At 38.2% G+C, this 22,536-nt stretch overlaps 1 protein-coding gene across 20 annotated transcripts in view; it reads right to left on the minus strand.

Moving 5' to 3' along the window:
• Positions 1 to 22,536, minus strand: part of PCID2 (PCI domain containing 2) — a 56,577-nt gene that overhangs the window by 28,073 nt on the left and 5,968 nt on the right. For 10 of the 20 annotated variants that reach the window (XM_036249633.1, XM_036249639.1, XM_036249631.1 and 7 more), the window contains 8 exons: positions 20,764 to 20,853; positions 19,582 to 19,655; positions 18,111 to 18,176; positions 16,754 to 16,795; positions 15,418 to 15,508; positions 11,744 to 11,847; positions 1,191 to 1,266; positions 336 to 477 (listed from right to left, as the gene is read on the minus strand). In XM_036249633.1, coding sequence (XP_036105526.1) covers positions 336 to 477; positions 1,191 to 1,266; positions 11,744 to 11,847; positions 15,418 to 15,508; positions 16,754 to 16,795; positions 18,111 to 18,176; positions 19,582 to 19,655; positions 20,764 to 20,853 — 685 coding nt within the window. The other 10 variants (XM_036249632.1, XM_036249645.1, XM_036249634.1 and 7 more) reach the window with 8 other exon arrangements.

Below are 22,536 nucleotides of genomic sequence, written 5' to 3' on the forward strand. Positions count from 1 at the left end.
ATGATCAGCACAGGCAAAGGGAGAAAACAATTATTTATATTAAATGCCAAGAATACTGCTGCTAAATTACCTCTCAAGAAAAGATGTCCAGGATAACAGTCTGCATGTATTTTGGAGACCCAGTATGGATTAAGAAACTTCAAATACAATTTTCTCTTTACTTAACCAACTTTAGTGTCGAAAATAAAAAACAATGTAACTTGAACTTGGTTTACACCTATTTTCTACCTTAAGTAATAATAAAATGCAGTAATTATGTTCTCTGAAACTGTTAACAGAGAGTTGTTCAGAATGCAATGGTTTTAAAATACTGGATAAAAGGACTAATAACATACCTTGCTTAAAGTCACTATCAAACATGGCCTTTCGTCCAACATAGTATCTGTATGTCACCCTCTGTGCTGTACTATAATCATCTTTCAGGTTTGAGCTGTCGATAGCTCTGATAAGAGGTTTACACAAATGGAGTTTGTTGATCTACAGCAAATTACAATCCACTTAAAATGTTATTTAAAAAAACAGGCAGGACAAACTTAAACTTCTACTTTACTAAGCATATGTACCCTTAAACTGGGAATTACAAAGCCCATTACATCATCAAAGTTGACTATTTAATACTAAAATCAAAACAAACTGTATGGCACAGATGACATGCACTTTAGAAAGCCCTCAGAATCGCATCAGACAGAGCTGCTTCCAGGGCAGATGTTCCCCTGAATGGAAGGCCCACCCAGAGGGGCCAGGTGCCAGCTGTTGGTCTGTGACATAGCTGCTCTCCACCTGGCCAACGTCACATACCAAAGAATGATTTCTTCACCCAACCACATGCCCATCTGTTCCACAGTTAATTATTATGGCAGCAGGCAAAAGTCTCTGGAGTGAAACTCCTCACTTAAAGCTCAGTTCACCACACGGGCCCACTGTTTTATATGCAGTGCAGGCACCTTACTTTCCCCTGGAGTTAACAGCACTTACCTCATAGGGCTGAGGATTAATTAAACAAGACAACACTACTTACAATAGTACCTTGCACTAAGTAGGACTTAACGAACATTAGCTCTTAGGATTATAAATACTACTAGGTGATGACCAATTCCCAAGTTAATAATTAATAAAAATAGTATCTGGGAAGACAGGAAGAAAGAACATGTATAAAGATATATATATAAAGCATTCAAACAGAAGCATACCTTAAAGTAAATCTTAAATAACTGATTCACCAGAAACAGCATCCCCCACTTCTTAGAATCCTCTATACCAGCACGACTATGAAAAAGATAATTTTTATAAAGTTACATAGGAAATAAGAATTTTATTTATAGATCACAAAATAAACTGCCTTAACAAATTAATATCTTGAGATAAAATCTCACAGCTTTAATCATATTCATGAAGTAAAGTAACATTATGAAAGAGGCTGTCTTATCTAATAGGTAAAATTGAAGAGTCCAAACTAGAAATTATAACCCCAGTTAAATATTTGGGCAATACACTCCCCTGTTATAGCAGTTGAAAACTGCTTGGTTTGCAGCAATATTATGTAAAAGCTAATTGTTATAAAGCATTTTTGAAAATAAAAAATGTATTTCCTCTCATCATTACAATAAAATGAACTACTAAAATGCACAACACAGATGAATCTCAAGAAGAGTAGGACACAGAGCGTATACTGGGGGGGTCTATTTACATGAAGTTACCAAATAGGCACAACTAATCTACAGTGGAAAGGACTCAGAACTGTGTTGAAGGACTGTCTGAGGAAGGGTATGAGGGGAGTTTCTGAGGTGATATATCACAATAGGGGTTTGGATTATACAGGTGTATGTACTTGTCAAAACTCAGTAAGTAATCCAGTTAAGATTTGTGTGGTTCACTGTATGTCAAATAATATCTCAAAGTATAGATAGATAGATAGATAGATAGATAGATAGATAGATAGATGGAAAGACACGGGAACAGATCACAAAGCAAGTACAGTAAACTATTCATGAAAGAAGTGGTGGGAATTTAGGTATTCACCGTAAAATTCTTTAAACTTTGTTGACTGAAAACTTTCATGATAAAATGTTGAAAAACAATTCAGAATGGAGTATGCCATGTGTTTGCACTCTGCAAAGGTTCTTCTTTGGCAGAGCTTGCAGACTCGCACACAGGGGTGCTAGAGAGAGGGCCAACAGCTAGTTACCTGGAAACACTAAATCCTACAGCATGGCCCTGATCGGTTTGGCTCAATGGTAAAGCGTCGGCCTGTGGATCAAAGGGTCGTAGGTTCGATTCCAGGCAAGGGCACGTACCTCAGTTGTGGTTCAGTCCCTGGTCAGGGTCATGTGGGAGGCAACCAATCGATGTGTCTCTCTCACGTCGAAGTCCACCCCCCGCCCCGTAATTCGGGTGAGGATTAAAAAAAAAATTCCTACAGCACGAAGTCAAAGCACATAAAATAAAAATGCCCAAAATATGGAAACAAACAAGGTTGTTCACAAGCCAGGGAAAAATAAACTGCCCCTTAAGGTGAAGGTATGCCCACATAAAAATACTTAAAATAATGTAAAAATACAATTCAGTATTAAAATATCAAAAACTGTTTTGTGATAACTGCCAACTCCTTATATGATTCCTGTCACTAACTAGTGGTATGACCTCAGGGAAGATACCTTCTCTCACTCTAGGTTTCATTTTCCTCATCTGTAAAATAGAGACAAATAATAATACTGATCTAACTACCTCAAAAAGTATGAAGAGGGGGTCAATGGGGGATAAAAGGAGGGACACCTATAATTCTTTCAACAATAAAGAAACTTTAAAAAAATATTATAAAATCCAAGTACTTTGTAACTTACATAAAATACTCTTAAGGTACTGTCCTCACCAATCTGGCATGGCACCAGAGACAATGACCTCTTCTGGAGACATGTGACAAAGCAAACCGTAAGGGGAAGGTTTGTCACTAGAGATTTGCTCTTGTCTCTTGGGTCTATGCCTAGGAGTGGAAAGGCTGGGTCACATGGTCACTCTGTGTTTTACTATCTGAAGAATTGGCAGACTGTTTTGCAAGGTGACTGCACCATTTTACATTCTTGTTAGCTATGTACAAGGATTCTGATTTCTTCATATCCTTGTCCACACGTGCATTGTCTGACTTTTTTTATTCTAACCATCCTGGTGAAGTGGCAACTCACTCTGATTTTCATTTGTATTCCCTTGGAGACTAATGATGTTGAGCATCTGTTTGTGGACTTACTGGCCATTTGTGTATCTTCCTTGCAGAAATATCTACTTAAATCCTTTGCCCATTTTAATTGGATTATTTGTCTTTTTATTATTGAGTTGTAACAGTCTTTATCTATTCTGTCTACTGGGCCTTTACCAGATACATTATTTGCAAATATTTTTTACCTCTCTATGGTTGCTTTTCACTTTTTGATTGTGTCCTTTGAAGCACAAAAGTTATTTATTTTGATGAATCCAATTTATCTATTTTTCCTCCAGGTGCTTGTGCTTCTGGTTTCACAGCTAAGAAAACCATTGCCAAATCCAAGGTCATGAAGATCACTGCTGTGCAGGAATATACAATCAAATAGAATTCCAAGTATCCACGTAGTAAATATTGACTGAGTGCCTTGATGGTGTGAAAGACACTACGTGAAGGCAACATACATGCCCTCACGGACTTGGCAATTGAACAGAAATCATCCGAATAATTACTTTTGATAAGTGCAGTGAATACAAAGTATAGTCTGCTATGAAAGTTTATGAAAGGAAAAAGCTAAAAGCTGTGAAATGAGCAGAGGCACCAGGTGAAGAGCTGGGCAGACACGCAGGCACAGGAAACGGCACGTGTGGAAAGCCTCAGCGGGAAAGTACCCAGAGGAACTGCTCTAACCCCAGCTGGGGTGGAATGATGTCAGGTGGGGCGGGTGGGACAGAGTGGTGAGACATGAGACGATGAACATTTTTTGAGGGGGACAAGAGATTTTGTTTATTTAAACATGGAAAGCTTTGTTCTTCCTTTCTTTGCTTTAACATATCCTAAGGAAAAACATAATTTTATAATGAGTGAAGAGATGGAGTTTTAAGAGAAAAATAGAAACTCTGAGGTAGAATCAGATGGAAAATGTACAATAAGAAAATAAAGAGTGAACTTGAACCCTGGCCTGTTTGGCTCAGCATTTGGAGCGTCGGCCTGTGAACCAGAGAGTCTCGGGTTCAGTTCCCACTAGGGGCACGCACATAAATAAATAAATAAATAAATAAATTAATTAATTAATTAAATTAAATTAAATTAAAAAAAAAACATTAAACTTGAGACCAGGGCAATATAAATTACCCAAAGTGAAGGGGTGGGGGATTGAAAAATAAACAAACACAGCATTTGGGCCCTGTGGAATAATATCAGGCAGTATAACGTACATGTAATTGGAATCCCAGAAAGAGAAAGAATGGGCCGAAAAGTAGTTCAAGAGTATAAAAAATTAAATTCAGAAAAATTTAGTAAGAAACATCAATTTACAGATCCAAGAAGCCCAACGAACTGTAAACAAGAAAAGTACAAAAATACATGGGTAGCCCTGGTTGGGTGGCTCAGTTGGTTGGAGCATTGTCTCATACACCAAAAGGTTGCAGGTTTGATTCCTGGTCAAGGCACATACCTAGGTTGTGGGGTTTGATCCCTGGACAAGGCATGTATGGGAGACAACCAATTCTCTCTCTTTCTAAAAATCAATAAAAACATATCCTTGGGTAAGGATTGAAAAAAAACAAAACAAACAAACCTCATGGGTATATCAGGGTCAAATTTTTGAAAGCCAAAAGCAAAAACAAAAACAGGCAGAAGAGAAGGAGTCATTACATAACAAGAAACAACAATAAGAATGACAACTGACTTTTCATGAGAAATATAGGAAAGCTGATGAAATGACATTTTGAATTGCTAAAAGAAAAAAGTCCAATCTAGAATGCTCTACCTAGCAAAAAGATCCTTCAAAAATGAAGATAGAATAAAGAGTTTCAGAAAAATGAAGCTTTGAGGAGTCATCGTCAGCAGACCAACATTAAAAGCAAAATGCTAAATCAAGTTCTCAGAATAAACAGAAATGGTACCAGATAGAAACTCAGATCTACAGAAACAATTAAAGAACTCAAATGGTAACTATGAAGTAAGCATAAAAAATTATTTTCCTCTTTTCTTATTTCCTTACAAAACAATTGATTGTGAGGAGATTCCAAAATGGCAGCAGAGTGAATGGAAACTACACAGATCGTCTTCCCAGGACCAAACTCGAATTACAACTAAAATAAAGACAAATCGATGGGAAAAAGCAACAGAAAAGCAGCTTGAGAGGATCATATAACCAGGGACACTGACTCGATCCTGGTAGCACTGTGGAGGCACGAGAGGGGGGCTGGGAGCCCACAGATAGCAGCAGCCTTAGCTGCGAGCAGCACCCTCAGGTTAAACTCCCAAGCGGCTCCACAGCACAGAGCCGGGACAGACACTAAAATAACCACAGCCACTCACCTTGGCTCTGGCAGAGGGAGGGCGAACTGGACGGGAACTGTGTGGAGACACTCAGGATATGGAGGGCGCTCAGAGCTTTTGCTGAGTTGCAGCCATGCAGGACAGTGGCCATATTGCTCCTTCCCAAGGCTCTGGGGTTTGAACCCCACCCAGGTGGGCCATTGAAATGCAAATTGAGGCTCATTAACAACCAGCATCTGCCCCACCCTCAGGAAATCCCCTAACACTGAGAACCTGAGGGAGTTTTTCATTCAACTGAGCACCCAAGGCTCTTCAAGTAACCACTACTGATAGCCTCCAGGCAAAAAGCTAGAGGATAACTGTACCATTCCTGGGCTAGCAACTCTAACCAGAAAAGTAAGACTTGACAGTGGTGTTTAATGTGGGTCCTCCCTCGCTAATCCAAACCCAGGACAGGGAGCCACAAACAGCAGAACACCAACACCCACAGGGAAAATTTGGCAGGCTCCAAAGCCCACTGTGATAGCCAGAATGGTGAAACACAGAAACAAAAGCCAAGTGAAAGAACAAGAGACCTCTACCGAAGATGACATAAATGTGGAGCAGTTCAGCAAGTTAACAGAGCTAGAATTCAGAGCCATGATCTTGAAGAAGCTCAACAGCATGAATAAGGACATAGAGATGTTGAAAAGCAACCAGTTGGAAATTAAAAACCTCCAAGAAGAAATCAAGAATGACATATCAGAAATAAAGAACACATTGGAAGGTCTAAACAGCAGAGTAGAGGAAGCTAAGGACCAGATCAGTGAATGAGAAGACAGGGGAGAAAAAAAAAATCAACCAATCAGAACACCAAAAGGAAAAAACAATTAAAAAACAGGAAGACAGCTTAAGAGAACTGTGGGACAATTGGAAATGTAAAAATATTCACATCATAGGAGTCCCTGAAGAAGAAGAAAATGAGCAAGGATTAGAAAATATATTTGAAGAAATAGTGACAGAAAACTTCCCTAATTTGGTGAAGAAAGAAGGCATTCAAGTTCAAGAAGCACAGAGAGCCCCAAGTAAGAAGAACCCAAACAGGCCCACACCAAGACACATAGTAATCCAAGTGCCAAAAATTCAAGGCAGGAATCCTAAAAGCAGCAAGAGAGAAGCAACAGGTTACCTACAAAGGAAACTCCATAAGGCTATCAGCTGACTTCTCAAAAGAAACACTACAGGCCAGAAGGGACTGGCATGAAGTAATCAAGGACATGAAAAACAAGGATCTGAATCCAAGACTACTCTACCCAGCAAGATTGTCATTCAAAATAGAAGGTCAAATAAAGAGCTTCCCAGACAAAAAAAGGCTAAGGAAATATATTAGCGCCAAACCAGCACTGCAAAAAATGTTAAAAGGACTGCTGTTATTAGTAGAAGAAATAGGAAGAAAAATATAACCAAATTAAACAAAAATGGCAATAAATAAGTAAATATCAATAATCACCTTAAATGTAAATGGACTGAATGCTCTGATAAAAAGACACAGAGTAGCTGATTGGATAAGAAAGCATGACTCATCAATATGTTGTTTACAAGAAACCCTCCTCACAACAAAAGACTCACATAGGTTGAAAGTGAAGGGATGGAAAAAAATCTTCCAAGAAAACAGAAAGGAAAAAAAAAGCTGGGGTAGCAATACTCATATCTGATCAAATAGATTTCAAAATGAAGGCCATAACTAGAGACAAAGAAGGCCACTACATAATATTGAAAAGCTCTATCCAACAGGAAGACATAACCTTGATAAACATATATGCACCCAATATAGGAGCACCAAAAATATATTAAAAATCTTTTGGAGGACTTCCAAGGAGAAATCAACAGCAATACAATCAGGGCAGGGGACTTCAACACCCTGCTGACACCACTGGATAGATCCTCTAGACAAAAAATTAGCAAGGAAATAGAGACGCTAAATGAAGCACTAGACCAAATGGATTTAATAGATATCTACAGAGAATTATACCCCAAAACTACAGAATTCACATTCTTCTCAAGTGCACATGGGACATTCTCAAAGATAGACCACATGATAGGACACAAACTAAATCTCTACAAGTTCGAGAAGATTGAAATCACATCAAGCATCTTCTCAGATCACAATGGCACGAAAGTAGAAATCAATTGCAACAAAAACATGCAAAGACATTTGAACACATGGAGGCTAAATAGCATGTTATTGAACAATGAATAGGTTACCATGGAGATCAAGGAAGAAATCAAAAACTTCCGGGAAACCAATGAAAATGAACACACAACAACACCAAATCTATTGGATGCAGCAAAAGCAGTTCTGAGAGGGAAGTTCATAGCACTACAGGCCTACCTCAAGAAACAAGAAAAATTTCTAATTGATTGTCTAACCTCATAATTTAAATTAGAAAGCAAACAAAAAGAAAACCCCAGAGCAAGTAGAAGAAAGGAAATAGTAAAGATCAGAGCAGAAATAAATGACATAGAGACCAAAAAACAATTCAAAGGATCAATGAAACAAAGAGCTGGTTTTTCAAAAAGATAAACAAGATTGATGGACCCTTATCTAGACTTACCAAGAAACAAAGAGAGAGAACCCAAATACACAAAATCAGAAATGAAAGAAGAGAAGTAACAACTGACACCACAGAAATACAAAAGATCATTAACAACTACTATGAACAATTATATGGCAACAAATGTGACAATCTAAGCAAAACGGACAAATTTCTAGAAACACACAGTCTCCCAAAACTGGACCGGAAAGAGATAGAAAACTTCAACACACCAATAATAACTAAGGAAATTGAAGAGGTAATCAAGACTCTCCAGCAAACAAAAGCCCAGGCCCGGATGGCTTCATGGGGGAGTTTTACTGAACACTAAAAAAGAACTAATACCCATTCTCCTCAAACTATTTCTAAAAATTCAAGAAGAAGGAAGACTTCCAGACTCATTTTTTGGGGCCAGCATAATTCTAATTCCAAAACCAGAAAAAGACACTACAAAGAAAGAAAACAACAGGCCAATATCCCTAATGAACATTGACGCCAAAATCCTGAACAAAATACTAGCAAATTGGATCCAGCAATACATCAAAAAAATTATTCACCATGACCAAGTGGGATTAATCCCAGGAATGCAAGGATGGTACAATATTCGAAAATCAATAAATGTGATACACCACATAAACAAAATGAAGAATAAAAACCACATGATTATATCAATAGATGCTGAAAAAGCATTTGACAAAATCCAGCATCTATTTCTTTTTTTTTTTTTTCCTCACCCGAGGACATTTTTCGATATTTCGTTCAGATAGAGAGGGAGAGAGAGAGAGAGAAACATCGACGTGAAAGCGACACATCGAGTGGTTGCCACCCACACGACCCAACCAGGGCCGGGGACAAACTGCGCAACCAAGGTACGCGCCCTTAGCGGGAACCGAACCCGGGTCTCTCCGGACTGCAGGCCAACGCTCTAACCGCTGAGCCAAACCGGCCAGGGCCCAGCATCCATTTCTGATAACGCTCAGCAATGTGGGAATAGAGGGATTATATCTCGACATAATAAAGGCCACATATGAAAGACTTACAGTCAATATAATGCTCAATAGGCAGAAACTAAAAATATTTCCCTTAAGAACAGGAAAAAGACAGGGATGCCCACTTTTGCCACTCTTATTTAACATAGTACTGGAAGTCTTAGCCACAGCAATCAGACATGAAGAAAAAATAAAAGGGATCCAAATTGGAAAGGAGAAAGTGAAACTGTCATTATTTACAGATGACATGATATTATACATAGAAAACCCTAAATACCCCATGAAAAATCTACCAGACGTAATAAATGAAATTGGCAAAGTAGCAGGATACAAAATGAATGTCAAGAAATCGACAGCATTCTTATACACCAATGATGAACTCACAGAAAGAGAAACTGAAAAAACAATCCAATTTACTATTGTGGCAAAAAAATTAAGATACCTAGGAATAAATTTAACCAAAGAAGTAAAGGACCTATTTGCAGAAAACTACATGACATTGAAAAAAGAAATAGAGGAAGATATAAAAAAAATGGAAGCACATACCTTGTTCATGGATTGGAAGAATTAACATCATTAAAATGTCCATATTACCCAAAGCAATCTATAGATTCAATGCAATCCCCATCAAAATACCATATTTCACAGAACTAGAACAAATACTTCAAAAGTTCTTTTGGAACCAAAAAAGACCCCGAATAGCCACACCAATCTTGAAAAAGAAGGACAAAGTAGGTGGGATCATAATAACAGATATCAGGTTATACTACAAAGCTACTGTAATCAAAACAGCCTGGTACTGGCACAAGAACAGGTATATAGACCAGCGGAACAGAATAGAGAACCTAGAAATGGACCTAAGACACTATGCTAAATTAATATTTGACAGCCCTGGCCGGTTTGGCTCAGCGGTTAGAGCGTCGGCCTGCGGTCCTGAGAGACCCGGGTTCGGTTCCCGCTAAGGGCACGTACCTCGGTTGCAGTTTGTCCCCGGCCCTGGTCGGTCGTGCGGGTGGCAGCCACTCGATGTGTCCCTTTCACATCGATGTTTCTCTCTCTCTCTGTTCCTCTCTCTCTCTCCCACTCTACCTGAACAAAAAATGAAAAAATGTCCTCGGGTGAGGATAAAAAAAAAAAAAAAAAATTAATATTTGACAAAGGAGGCAAGAGCATACAATGGAGTAAAGACAGCCTCTTTAATAAATGGTGTTGGGAAAATCGGACAGCTACATGCAAAAAGATGAAACTAGACCATCAACTTACACCATACACAAAAATAAACTCAAAATGGATAAAAGACTTAAATGTGACCCATGAATCCATAAAAATTCTAGAAGAAAATGGAGGCAACAAAATTTCGGAAATCATATGCAGCAGATTTTCACTGATACATCACGTAAGGCAACAGAAACAAAGGAAAAAATGAACACATGGGACTACATCAAACTCAAAAGCTTCTGCAAATCAAAAGAAACAACCATCAAAATGGAAAGGCAACCCACTGTATGGGAGAACATCATCACCAATGATACATCAGATAAGGGGTTAATTTTCAAAATATATAGAGTACTCATATAACTCAACAAAAAAAAGACAAATAACCCAATTAAAAAATGGGCAGAGAACCTAAATAGACACCTCTCCAAATAGGACATACAAATGGCCAAGAGACATATGAAGAAATGCTCAACATCACTAATCATCAGAGAGATGCAAATTAAAACAACAATGAGGTATCACCTCACACCTGTCAGAATGGCCACCATCAACAAATCATCAAACAAGTGTTGGCGAGGGTGTGGAGAAAAGGGGACTCTACTACACTGCTGGTGGGAGTGCAGACTGGTGCAGCCACTATGGAAAACAATATGGTGTTACCTCAAAAAATTAAAAATTGAACTTCCATTTGACCCAGTGATCCCACTTCTGGGAATATACCCTAAGAAGCCTGAAACAACAATCAGAAAGAATATATGTACCCCCATGTTCATAGCAGCTAAGATCTGGAAACAGCCCAAATGTCCATCAGTAGACGAATGGATAAAAAAGCTGTGGTACATATACACAATGGAGTACTATGCAGCTGTAAGAAAGAAAGATCTCTTATCCTTTGAGGTGACATGGAGGAACCTGGGAAGTATTATCCTAAGTGAAACAATCCAAGCAGAGAAAGACAAGTATCATATGATCTCACTTATTTATGGAATATAATGAACATAACAGTCTGAGGAATAGGGTAGACCCAGAAACATGGAAGTAGGGTACAGACTGACAACCCTCGGAAGAGGGGGTGTTGGAAGAAGGGAAGAGATAAACCACAGAACTTATATGCATGTACACAAAACCAACGGACATGGACAACAAAGCCAGGGATGGGGTGGGGGGGGGATGGGGAGGAGGGTGCCAGTGGGGTAAAAAAAAAAAGGAGAAACATATGTAACCAAAAAAAAAAAAACAATGAATGCATGAATGCATAAATAAGTGGAACAACAAATTTATGTTTCTTTTTCTCTCGAAAAAATCAATAAATAAAAATTTAAAAAAAGAAAAAAAAACACAATTGATTGTTTAAAGCAAAAAGATTGTGGGGTTACACATATGTAGAAGTAAAATAAATGTCAACAACAGACAAGGGCAGGGAAGGAAGGGGCAATGTGCTATGATAGGAGACTGATAACATTGGTCTCCAAAACCTCACTCACGTGTCACTGGCACAGACTCGGAAACAGCTCATCAACAATTCAGCTGCTTTTTCCAACATGTCACCAACTTTGCTTTTTCCTTTCTTAACCAACTGCTGATCTGCCTAGAATATAAAAATACTTACTTTTTATATCTGCTAGATTCCTTAATTAAAAAAGAAAATCACAGTGCAGGTAGAAGCAAAAAAAATGGCTACAACTAAAAGTCAAAGTCCCAAAAGGTTCCGGCGAAATCATCTACTCTACATTATGATATTTTTAAAAATTGAGAAATTATAGCTTAATCCAACTCTTCCACAAATCAAGTCTCTCTTCGACCAATTCAGGCCGAACCACCAACTTTTTAAGCCCGTACTGCCTGTGGCCCTGCACTAAGAAGCCTTTAGTTCCCAAGTCACTGACCTTCCCATTTCCTATGTACAGCTAGTCAAATCCCTTGAAACACACACTTTCAATAGATATCAAAGTCGTTACCAAGTTGGACTCTTTCCTTGCTTTTAGGATAGTTTCCATTAAAGAAGAATCAGCTTTCTCCCACTCATATTCTCCCTATCACAGGTTCTCAAAGTATGAATTCCTGGGACCCTTCAAGATGCTTGCAGATTATTCACATGGTCAAATTATTTTCACGATAACACTAAGTCATCATTTCTTTTTATTGTACTGACATTTGTACCGTTTGCACCAATGGTGTAGAAACAATAATAGGTGAAACCACTGGAGCCTTCCCAGGAGCACCAAACTGATCTAGTAGTGATTGTTTTAACATCAGACATCTATCCACCAGTCAATAAACCAGTAACGCTAATTTCATTTTAAAATGTCCTTAATGGCCCTGGCCGGTTTGGTTCAGCAGTTAGAGCATCAGCTCGTGGACCAGAGAGTCCCAGGTTCAGTTTCCACTAAGGGCAAGTACCTCGGTTGCAGTTTGTCCCCAGCCCTGGTTGGGGTCGTGTGGGTGGCAACCACTCGATGTGAGACATATCAATGTTTCTCTCTCTCTGTTCCTCCCTCTCCCCCACCTGCTCTATCTGAAGATAAATACAAGAATGTCCTCAGGTGAGGATAAAAAAAATAAAAATAAAATGTCCTTAATGATGCAGTGAATATTAACCTTATTAAGTTTTGGTCTTTAAATACATACATTTTTAATATTCTTTGTGGTGAAATGGGAAATATATACAAAGCACATCTGTCACACACCCAAGTATGATGGAGGTTTTAAGGAAAAGCACTTGGGTACTGTTGGACTTGCCAGCTGTACCATGGAACAACTGATAGACAAGCAAGGCAATTCAGGTGTGACTGAAAGTGAATGAAAGAAGCCTGTCACTTCCAGGCAAATAAACGACTGTATTTGTTGCCAATGACAATATTTGTGCTTTCAAGAAAAAAATAAGAATTTTGGAAAACTTGTATGGACCACTGTGATCTTGGCAGTTTTCCATTATTTCCAGACTTTTCTGATGAGGTCACTGTAGATATTAACAAATGTAGTTTTTCTGATTTTGTTTCTTTTTATATAATAAAATATATCAACATTGGGAACATCTGTATAACCCGGTGAACTAAAAATTTCCAAATGTTCAATTTATGTTACAAAATCATGGAAGGGTAAAAGATCCATTCGAAGTGCATGACTCACCAGTGGATTCTCGTGTAACAGTGGAAAAAGTCCACTGCTAAGCTTCAAGAGGCAACTAACCTGTAAAAACTAGCTTTGGGAGTTTTGGTATAGCTAAAAGAAAAGGTTACTAAAATACTCCTCCCTATTCCATTTACATTTGTGTGAGGCCAACTGTCTTCAGGTATTCAACCAAAATAACACATTATAACAGGGTGAATGAAAAAGTGGAAATGAGAATATGAGTGGCTTCTGTTAAGCAAGACATTAAAGAGTTTAAACTGTAAAAAAAATGCCATTCTTCTTAACATTTTTTGTTCATTCTGAAAATATAGCTTTTTTTTTTTTTATCCTCACCCGAGGACATTTTTCCATTTTTGTTCAGGTAGAGTGGGAGGGAGAGAGAGGACGAGAGAGAGAGAAACATCGATGTGAAGGGACAAATCGAGTGGCTGCCACCCGCACGACCGACCAGGGCCGGGGACAAACTGCAACCGAGGTACATGCCCTTAGCGGGAACCGAACCCGGGTCTCTCAGGACCGCAGGCCGACGCTCTAACCGCTGAGCCAAACTGGCCAGGGCTAGCTTTTTTTTTTTTATTTAAAAGTCAATTATGTTACCATGTAAACGTTTTTATTATTTTAAATATTAAAAATGTTCCCAGTTAAAATTTCTAATATGGTAAATATAAACAGATACAACACATATTTAAGTGACTATAATTTCAGTTCTAGTATTTCCATTTGGTTCTTCTTTATTTTTATCCTCACCCGAGGACACCCTTGCATTTATCTTCAGATAGAGCAGGAGGGAGAGAGGGAGGAAGAGAGAGAAACATCGATGTGAGAGAGACACATTGAGTGGTCACCACCCACACAGCCCCAACTGGGGCTGGGGACAAATGCAACCAAGGTACGTGACCTTAGCGGGTACTGAACCTGGGACTCTCTGGTCTGCGAGCCGATGCTCTAACCACTGAGCAAAATCAGCCAGAGCGAGACTGTCTACATTTTCATTTGCTTCAAGCATGTTCATAATTGCTCCTTTAGCTTTTATTATGATGGCTGGTGTAAAATCCTTACCAGGGAGTTCTAACATTGTGTCATCTCAGTGTTGGTTGTTTGTTGATTGTCACTACTCATTCAGTATCTCAAAAGGCTAAGATTTTCCTGATTCTTGGTATGGTAGGTGATTTTCAATTATATCCTGGACATTTGGGATAGTATTACCTTAGGAGACTATGGACCTTATTTGCCTTGTTTCAGGCCTCTGCTGACATTATGCTAGTGGGTAAACAGGCTCCACCTCTTTGGCACTGGGTGGGATGGGAATCTGGCTCCCCATGGGCTTTACTAAGAACAGGTGGAGACCTACAGATTTTGTGTGGAGTGCAGCAGAAACTGTCACAGAGGTCTGTCTTAGTAGGCTGCCTTGCTTCTTCCTCTCTGCCTGCTGGTGTTCCCGGGTTTTAGAGAAATGGGAACAATGTGCCTACTCCATCTTGTCCAGTCGGAAATCATAAATAATTTTTAAAACTGTAAAGGAGTCTTAGGACCAAAAAGTTGAGAAATGCTGCTCCAAAATGGCTTATGCTGATCCCCAATGGGAAATCAAGTCTATAAAACCCAGGATCTTTACCCCCTCATACCAGAGAAACCCTTAACAATTGCCTCAATCCAACAGTTGAAATATCATTAAGTTGGAATTCTTTAAGACAGAGGACAGGCCACATCTTAACAGTAAAAGAGAATGCAGAATTGCCCCTCTATTATTGCTCCATCCCCTTTAAAAAAAATATTGCATGCCATAAATGACTAACCATATACAGAAACAACCACCTCTATATCTATACTATGAAAACCAATGTTTATTTAAATCTGTTCACATAAACCCAAAAAGAATAGTTAAGACAACCCCTGTTCTTTTGCTCTCTACACCAGCTATATCCCAACCCCCACTCATGTCTCAAAACTTCTATAAAGAATGACATGAAAATAGCAGCAGACAGATACCAAGTATGGATTGTAAAACAATAAAAATTGAACTTACATTATTGGCAAATACTCGAAGGTCAAGTGCTACTGCATACATGACGGGCAGAGCCCTACAGGGGCAAGAAAAGCAGGTATGTTTGAAGAGGCTGTGAGGTCAGAGAGTCTGTTACCAGAGGTGGGAATGACACCAACACAACGCAGGGCTATTATCCAGACTGGAAGTCAGCACTGTTCCAAGAATCCAATGGCTGCTGTTACTTTCCTCACCTTCCATCAGGGCAGTCTGCAGCCCTTGGGCTTCCTGATCAACCGAGGCCATACACTGAAGTTCTCCACACCTAACACCCTGACCCTCCTCAGAGGCCTAGATCCTGGTCTATCTAAAGTTCCTCAGCCTGAGGCACCATCTCACACTGTTCCCAGGACTTCCTCCTTCACCTCAACTCCCCACAATTATCCAAACAGCTTCATTAAAACAAGATGTGGTTTAGTGAGATTTCCTAACAGCAACCAGAGTTTGTAATAGACAAATGTCATAAAACAACTTAAAAAAATCTAGCTAGCAGTATTGGTCTTCCTTTCATGGGTAAAATAAGCCTTCACTTAAGAAGGGGATATTTTGTCCTGGCCAGTTTGGCTCAGCGGTTAGAGCGTCGGCCTGCGGTCTGGAGAGACCCGGGTTCGGTTCCCGCTATGGGCACGTACTTTGGTTGCAGTTTGTCCCCGGCCCTGGTTGGTCGTGTGGGTGGCAGCCACTCGATGTGTCCCTTCACATCGATGTTTCTCTCTCTCTCTCCCTTCCTCTCTCTCCCTCCCACTCTATCTGTACAAAAGATGGAAAAATATCCTCGGGTGAGGATAAAAAAAAAAAAAAAAAAAAAAAGAAGGGGATGTTTTCTTTTATTTTTCCTCCATTTTTTCCAACATAAACAAAATTTCAGTGTTTATCTACAGCTTGTTAATAAATCATAAAATTAAGAATTTGTTTGGCAATTTAAAATAACCCAATTATTATGTATATCACCCTAAATGAACTATAGTGATCTACCTCTTTTGTCCAAGTTTAAAACCAAAAGTTAAGTTCAAAAGTGACAACTGAAGGGGAAAAAAAATTGTGTGTAATAAATATTTGGGGACATGAAAGGGCTGAAATAAAAATATTTCATGTTTATATAAACACATTGTAAACAATCTGGCTGATCTGCATTTAAGTTTACACTGACTATTAAAATTCCATTATCCATGTTGATATTATTACATGAACACATATTAAATGTCTACATAGAAAACATAGTACATATTTAACTAGATTCATTTTTTTAAAGCTTCTGCTAAAAAAAAAGAAAAAAAAAAACAACGGTTAATTTCTAGTTGCTTTTGTTCATACTTACCAGTTTTCTTCTTTGTGGGCCTGAAATGTCCGCAGGAATGATGTACTATATTAAGGTATAACATATAAAATTCAAATCATGATACAAATAATAAGAATAAAGAATAAGAACTCTAAACTTTAAGGGGGATAGCTCACCATTTAAGTTTACTCACAGAATAAAAAAGTATATAAACTCACTTAAAAATATCTAAGTATCATAAGGTACAATTATACTAAATATATTTATTTCATATATACTTTCTCCAAAGACTCGTTACAAAACTTTACAAATTATTATTGATTTTAGAGGGAGAAAGAAACACATTGATGAGAGAGAGAAACATGGATCGACTGTCTCCTGCACACCCCTTGCTGGGAATTGAGCCTGAAACCAACCCCAGCACATGCCCTGACTGGGAATAGAACTGGTGGCCTCTTGGTGCATAGGATGACGCTCAACCAAGTGAGCCACACTGGCCAGGGTACAAGATGTTTTCAAATCAGCAATCGCAAACCCTTTATTTGGTTTCTACGAGCCTAGATGATCACAAGTTATATGTAATGGGCTGTGGAATCCATAATGTTTAGTTCATTGATTATAGAATTTCTGAATTCAAACAAGACCTATTATTTAGCAACCAACTCTCTTCTGTATATATTTAAACAAGATGATTAAAAAAATAAGCAAACTGAGTCTAGAGATACATATAAATACTAGGACACTCACTGATTAGGTGCAGGGTGGAGGAACGTCAAGCCCAATCAATACCAGCTAACTTCACATGCCTCACCAAATTAGCCTGACCAAATATAGCAGGCTAATTTTTAAGTTGATACTTTTGTATGGCCCCTGAATGTTATAAATATCCAAATGGCCCTTAGCAGAAAAAAGGTCCCCCATCCCTGCTAGGGGATTAACTATAAGCTATCACTTAAATGATTTGAATCAGAAATTGGTTTGATTCAGGTCTTTATTGACCACAATTAAATGACAATGTGTATGGAGTCCACTCTTGTCCATCTATGCCTGAATTTTGGCATTCTGATACAGTATTCCATAAAGGAAACAGAACCAGTCCCTGTAACTATACTTAATGCCTCGGTGGCAACAAAATATTATTCTTCACACTGAAATCAAATAAAACCCTTAATTATAACCATACCCTTACTATATAAAATTAACTAGATGACAGGTTTAAGATCTATGCTAAATTTAAGTACCCAAGTAAAATAGGTAAACTAGTTCACTTTCAAGGTTTTAATTCCTTCCTAATTATAGGGATAAACAAAATTATCCCAAAGTCTGAAAATCTTAAACCCTAAATAATCTACTGTATCTGGTATAAATTGTACAGTTAACAAATAACAAAAGATATTGTACGATGACAGTCTGGCATTTGTATGCCTCTATGAAGTCATGGTTCCCCACTGCGTAAGTGCACCTGAAAAAGAAACATTGGAGACTGAGGCAGCAGAAAGCACATTTATAGGATGAATACCTAGAAGTGCACTAGGTAGACCACACACCTTCCATCATAAACACCCTCGTTCTCAACTGATCCTAGGGTGAAAGCTGAACCTCCTGCTTGGCAGGCTACATAAGTTGAAGAAACACAAAAATAACAATTTGAAGTAAAATGGTTTGGTATATTAAGGAATTCCACATTAAGTTTTTGGGGTGTTTTTGGTACGTGTCCCTAGCAGACACCGAACCCGGGACTCTCTGGTCCGCAGGCCGACGCTCCAACCGCTGAGCCAAACCGGCCAGGGCCACATTAAGTTTTGAGACTATTCTTTCAAGTCCCAGAAAAAAAACCTAGTTGCCAGCAGATTTTATTAGTAACATGCACTGACAATACAGTATAGCACTTCAGTAAGTGATGAGCCTCTAATTAAATGTCCAGCTGGGTAGAGACAGTATTAGTTCATTAACAAAACAATCTCATGGCACATTGCACAGAGCTAGGAAACTGCAGGGTACCTTACACTACAAAGAACACAGTGGCACCCCAACTTTTCCAAAGATCTCATAGGGCTACCCCACCTTGCTGTCCCCCCCCCCCCCCAGCCTGCGCTGAAACACTGGAAGCATTGCAGGCAGGAAGGCAAACACCACATGCTTTAAGGACATAAAGCTTTGCTTAAATTGATGGTTTAAAGATAAACATAGATGAAGCAAAATGTAAATAAAAAGCAGTATTCATTTGCTTTGTTCAGCTGCAGCTTCTTTCTCAACAAGGCAAAGAGGGTGGGCTCTATATCCTATTAAATAAAAGATCCTTATACAGTCAATATAATGAGTAACAAATAATTTTTTTTTTTAAATCCTCACCCAAGGACATTTTCCCATTCATCTTCAGATAGAGTGGGAAGGAGGAAAGGGGCGGGGAGAGAGAAACATCGATGTGAAAGAGACACACTGACTGGCTGCCTCCCACACAACCCTGACCAGGGCCAGGGACTGAACCAGAACTGAGGTATGTGCCCTTGACCAGAATCGAACCCATGACTCTTTGGTCCGTGGGCCAACACTCTAACCGCTAAGCCAAATTGGCCAGAGCAACAAATGATTTTTTTAATAGTATCACACAACAGACACATAAAGATACATGATCACAATATAATTTTAACTTTTTAAAAGACACATAATCATTGAAATGAAAAAAAAGTTTATTAAAAAATTTTTTAAACTTCATAAAATTTTCACAGGCTTTACCGAAGTAAAACTGCAAACACACTTTTCTACTTTTTCAAAGTAACTATTCATTGTTTCAAGCATTAGATGATGTTAAATAAACTCCCTAGTCAATTCAGCAATTCCAAGATCTGCTTGTTTTACTTCTTTACCTTAAATGAGCTGCAAACATTTCGTCATAAGGGGGTTCCAAAACTTGTTGACACTTCTCTTCCGGAGAGGCCAACTCAATTAAATAAGAAGAAAAATGGCAAAAATAAAGTTAACAAGCATAGAAAGAATACAACATGCACAGATTTAGACAAACCTGTTTCCAAAAAATTTACATTTTACAGTTCACAGTAAAACTTTATACTTTAGCACTTCTAAATAAAAGGTTCCCTATTTCAACAAATATTTACTAAGCGTCAGCTATGTACAAAGCACTAGATTAATTCAATGCTTTGTCTACCACAGGCTAGGAAATAGTCTAGGTATTTTCATACATATTTTAATGTTTCATACATATCTTAATATTTCTTCCCAGTTAGCCAAGAAATATTTAGTAAGCAGCTACTATGTGCTTAATAAATAAGGCATAATAAACAAGGTGTATAATACTTACATAAATAAGGTCTAATGAGTTAGAGAAGATGTTATATTAGAAATCACTCCTTCTCAGCTTCCTGGTGATAGAACCACCATTTCTCTGTACTGTTCTAGACTAGCTGACATTTACTTCTAACTCTTTATTTACTCTCAATGGCCAAATTTAAGATAATATAAGCATTAAAATGGATTATAAAGCGCATGGAATTTTTCAAAAAGGAATCAATGAGTCTGCTCTTATACTGATACAATATACATGTAATTATGGGAGGAAAAAATGACATCAGAAAAATCACCATTCTACAGTCCCTAATGAAATAATTGATTTGGACAATGGTCACCAATGAATGGAGCCTTCAGATGGAAGGTTAATGGGGAATTTTATATTGAAGAAATCAGCCTTAGACTACAAAGAGGCAAACAGTGAGTGCCCCTGGTATAAAATAGGAGGCACACGGCACCAGCTATCTACCTAGCAAGTTGAATTTGAATCTCATCAAGTCTCTGGCACTAGTTTCTATTTAGAGCAATAACGTTCAATGTGTTCTGCACATTAGAACAACCTAGGAAACTCTAAAGTTAAAAAGAAGAAAAAAAAAAAAAAAGCCTGTTTCTACTCCAGAAACTTGTTTACATGGTCTGAGGTACAGCCTATATGCAGCCAATAGATAAGCTCAAACTCTAAACTTGTCTTAGGAAGCCAGTTACCCTGTAGTCCTCTCTCTGTGCTTAGTTCTTTAACTTACTTGAAGCCGTGGGTTGGCAACATGAGGATGCTTGAAAGACACCAGCTCTGCACAGGATTCTCCATCTCTGGTATCGATTGCTTCATAGACCTGAAGCATTTGAGAAGAGAAAAGCTAAATAGAAAATAAAATACTCTTTTCTAATAGAACCTAAACACACTGTATACCACTAAAATTCATTTTCCCTATTTTGAAAAGAGTCAGAATAATCAAAATATAACATATCAGTATTCTGTTTAGCTAGCAAATAATAACTACATTTCAAATTGAGCTCTGAAGACAAATAAACAGGTTATTTATGTTTAAAACCATGTAAAAGCAGAATAAGCCAGTTTATTATTTGATTACTAATGAAGGTGAATTATTCCAGTTTTACTCAGTCATATCAGCAAGACATTTGAAAATTCACTTTCACAGCTTATGGGGGGAAAAAGAGTTCACAAACCACATATTTCCAAAATTTAAAAGGATTCCACTCAACCTAAATATAAAATAAAAAACTGCAATGACAATGGCTAAATGAATGGTGTCAGTCTTATAACAGGTACCTGTGTGCTATAAAAAAGAATGAAATAAGCCTACATGCAATAATGTGGGAAAGTGTCCACAATATGCTTATTGTTAAGCAAAAGGAAAAAGAGAAAAAGTTAAGTCACAGAAAAACTGCATAACTTGATCTGGGAGAAAAAGAAAATGTATGACATGTAAGCACATGAAGAAATGCAGGGCTCCATGCCATACCAGTTGACCCTTTAAGCCAGTGGGGTAAGGGCTGAGGAGACTTTTATATATTTCTATACTGGAAGACAATTATAGCAAATATTTATAATTAGAAAAGCAAATGATATTTCAAAATTATATTCACTAAAACGTACATAAAAATCCCAACTACATAAGTTAGGAGAAAGTCAAGCATAAAGATATATATATATATATATATATATATATATATATATATATAATATCTATATTAAAATTAAATATGTGAATTTTATGTCCACACAAGACTCTGACCTGGGACGTCATATAGAGAATATCCAATTGGTATGTTCCTGAGAAGGTGCTCACACCCGACCCAGCAGTGAAATGCAGCAAGATACTTCTACACACCCACAGATAAGTTAAAATTGAAACTCTCACACATTGCTGTATTAGGGTGAGGTGGAATCCACTTTGTAACACTGGTATGCCTACGAAAGAGAGCATACACCTACTCCCCAGTAATCCTATACCCAGGTACCCATAGCCAGAAAAAGTGGAGGCAAAAGTCACTGAGACACCAAGGGGATTAAACTCCTTATCTGTGGTACCACTCAGAGCACTGACTGGGAACATTTATACTACCTTATCTAATAAAGAATTTGCCACTTGATGCCCTGGCCAGTTTGGCTCAGTGGTTAGAGCGTCGGCCTGCTGTCCAGAGACCCGGATTCGGTTCCCGCTAAGGGCAAGTATCTGGGTTGCAGTTTGTCCCCGGCCCTGGCTGGGTCGTGCGGGTGGCAGCCACTCGATGTGTACCTTTCACATAGATGATTCTCTCTCTCTCTCTTCCTCTCTCTCCCTCATACTCTGTCTGAACAGAAAATGGAAAAATGTCCTCGGGTGAGGATAAAAAAAAAAAAGAATTTGCCACTTGACTATTCAACAAAACTACATAAGCATTTTGAGCCAGCAATTATACTTCTAAGGATTTACCTTACAACAAGAAACAAGATATTTGTTCAGGGTTACTTGTTTGAGTTATCAAATACTGATCCCATCAGTATTTTGGGA

This window comes from Molossus molossus, unplaced genomic scaffold, assembly GCF_014108415.1.
Source record: "Molossus molossus isolate mMolMol1 unplaced genomic scaffold, mMolMol1.p scaffold_m16_p_9, whole genome shotgun sequence".
In the NCBI taxonomy this organism is placed as follows: Eukaryota; Metazoa; Chordata; class Mammalia; order Chiroptera; family Molossidae; genus Molossus; species Molossus molossus.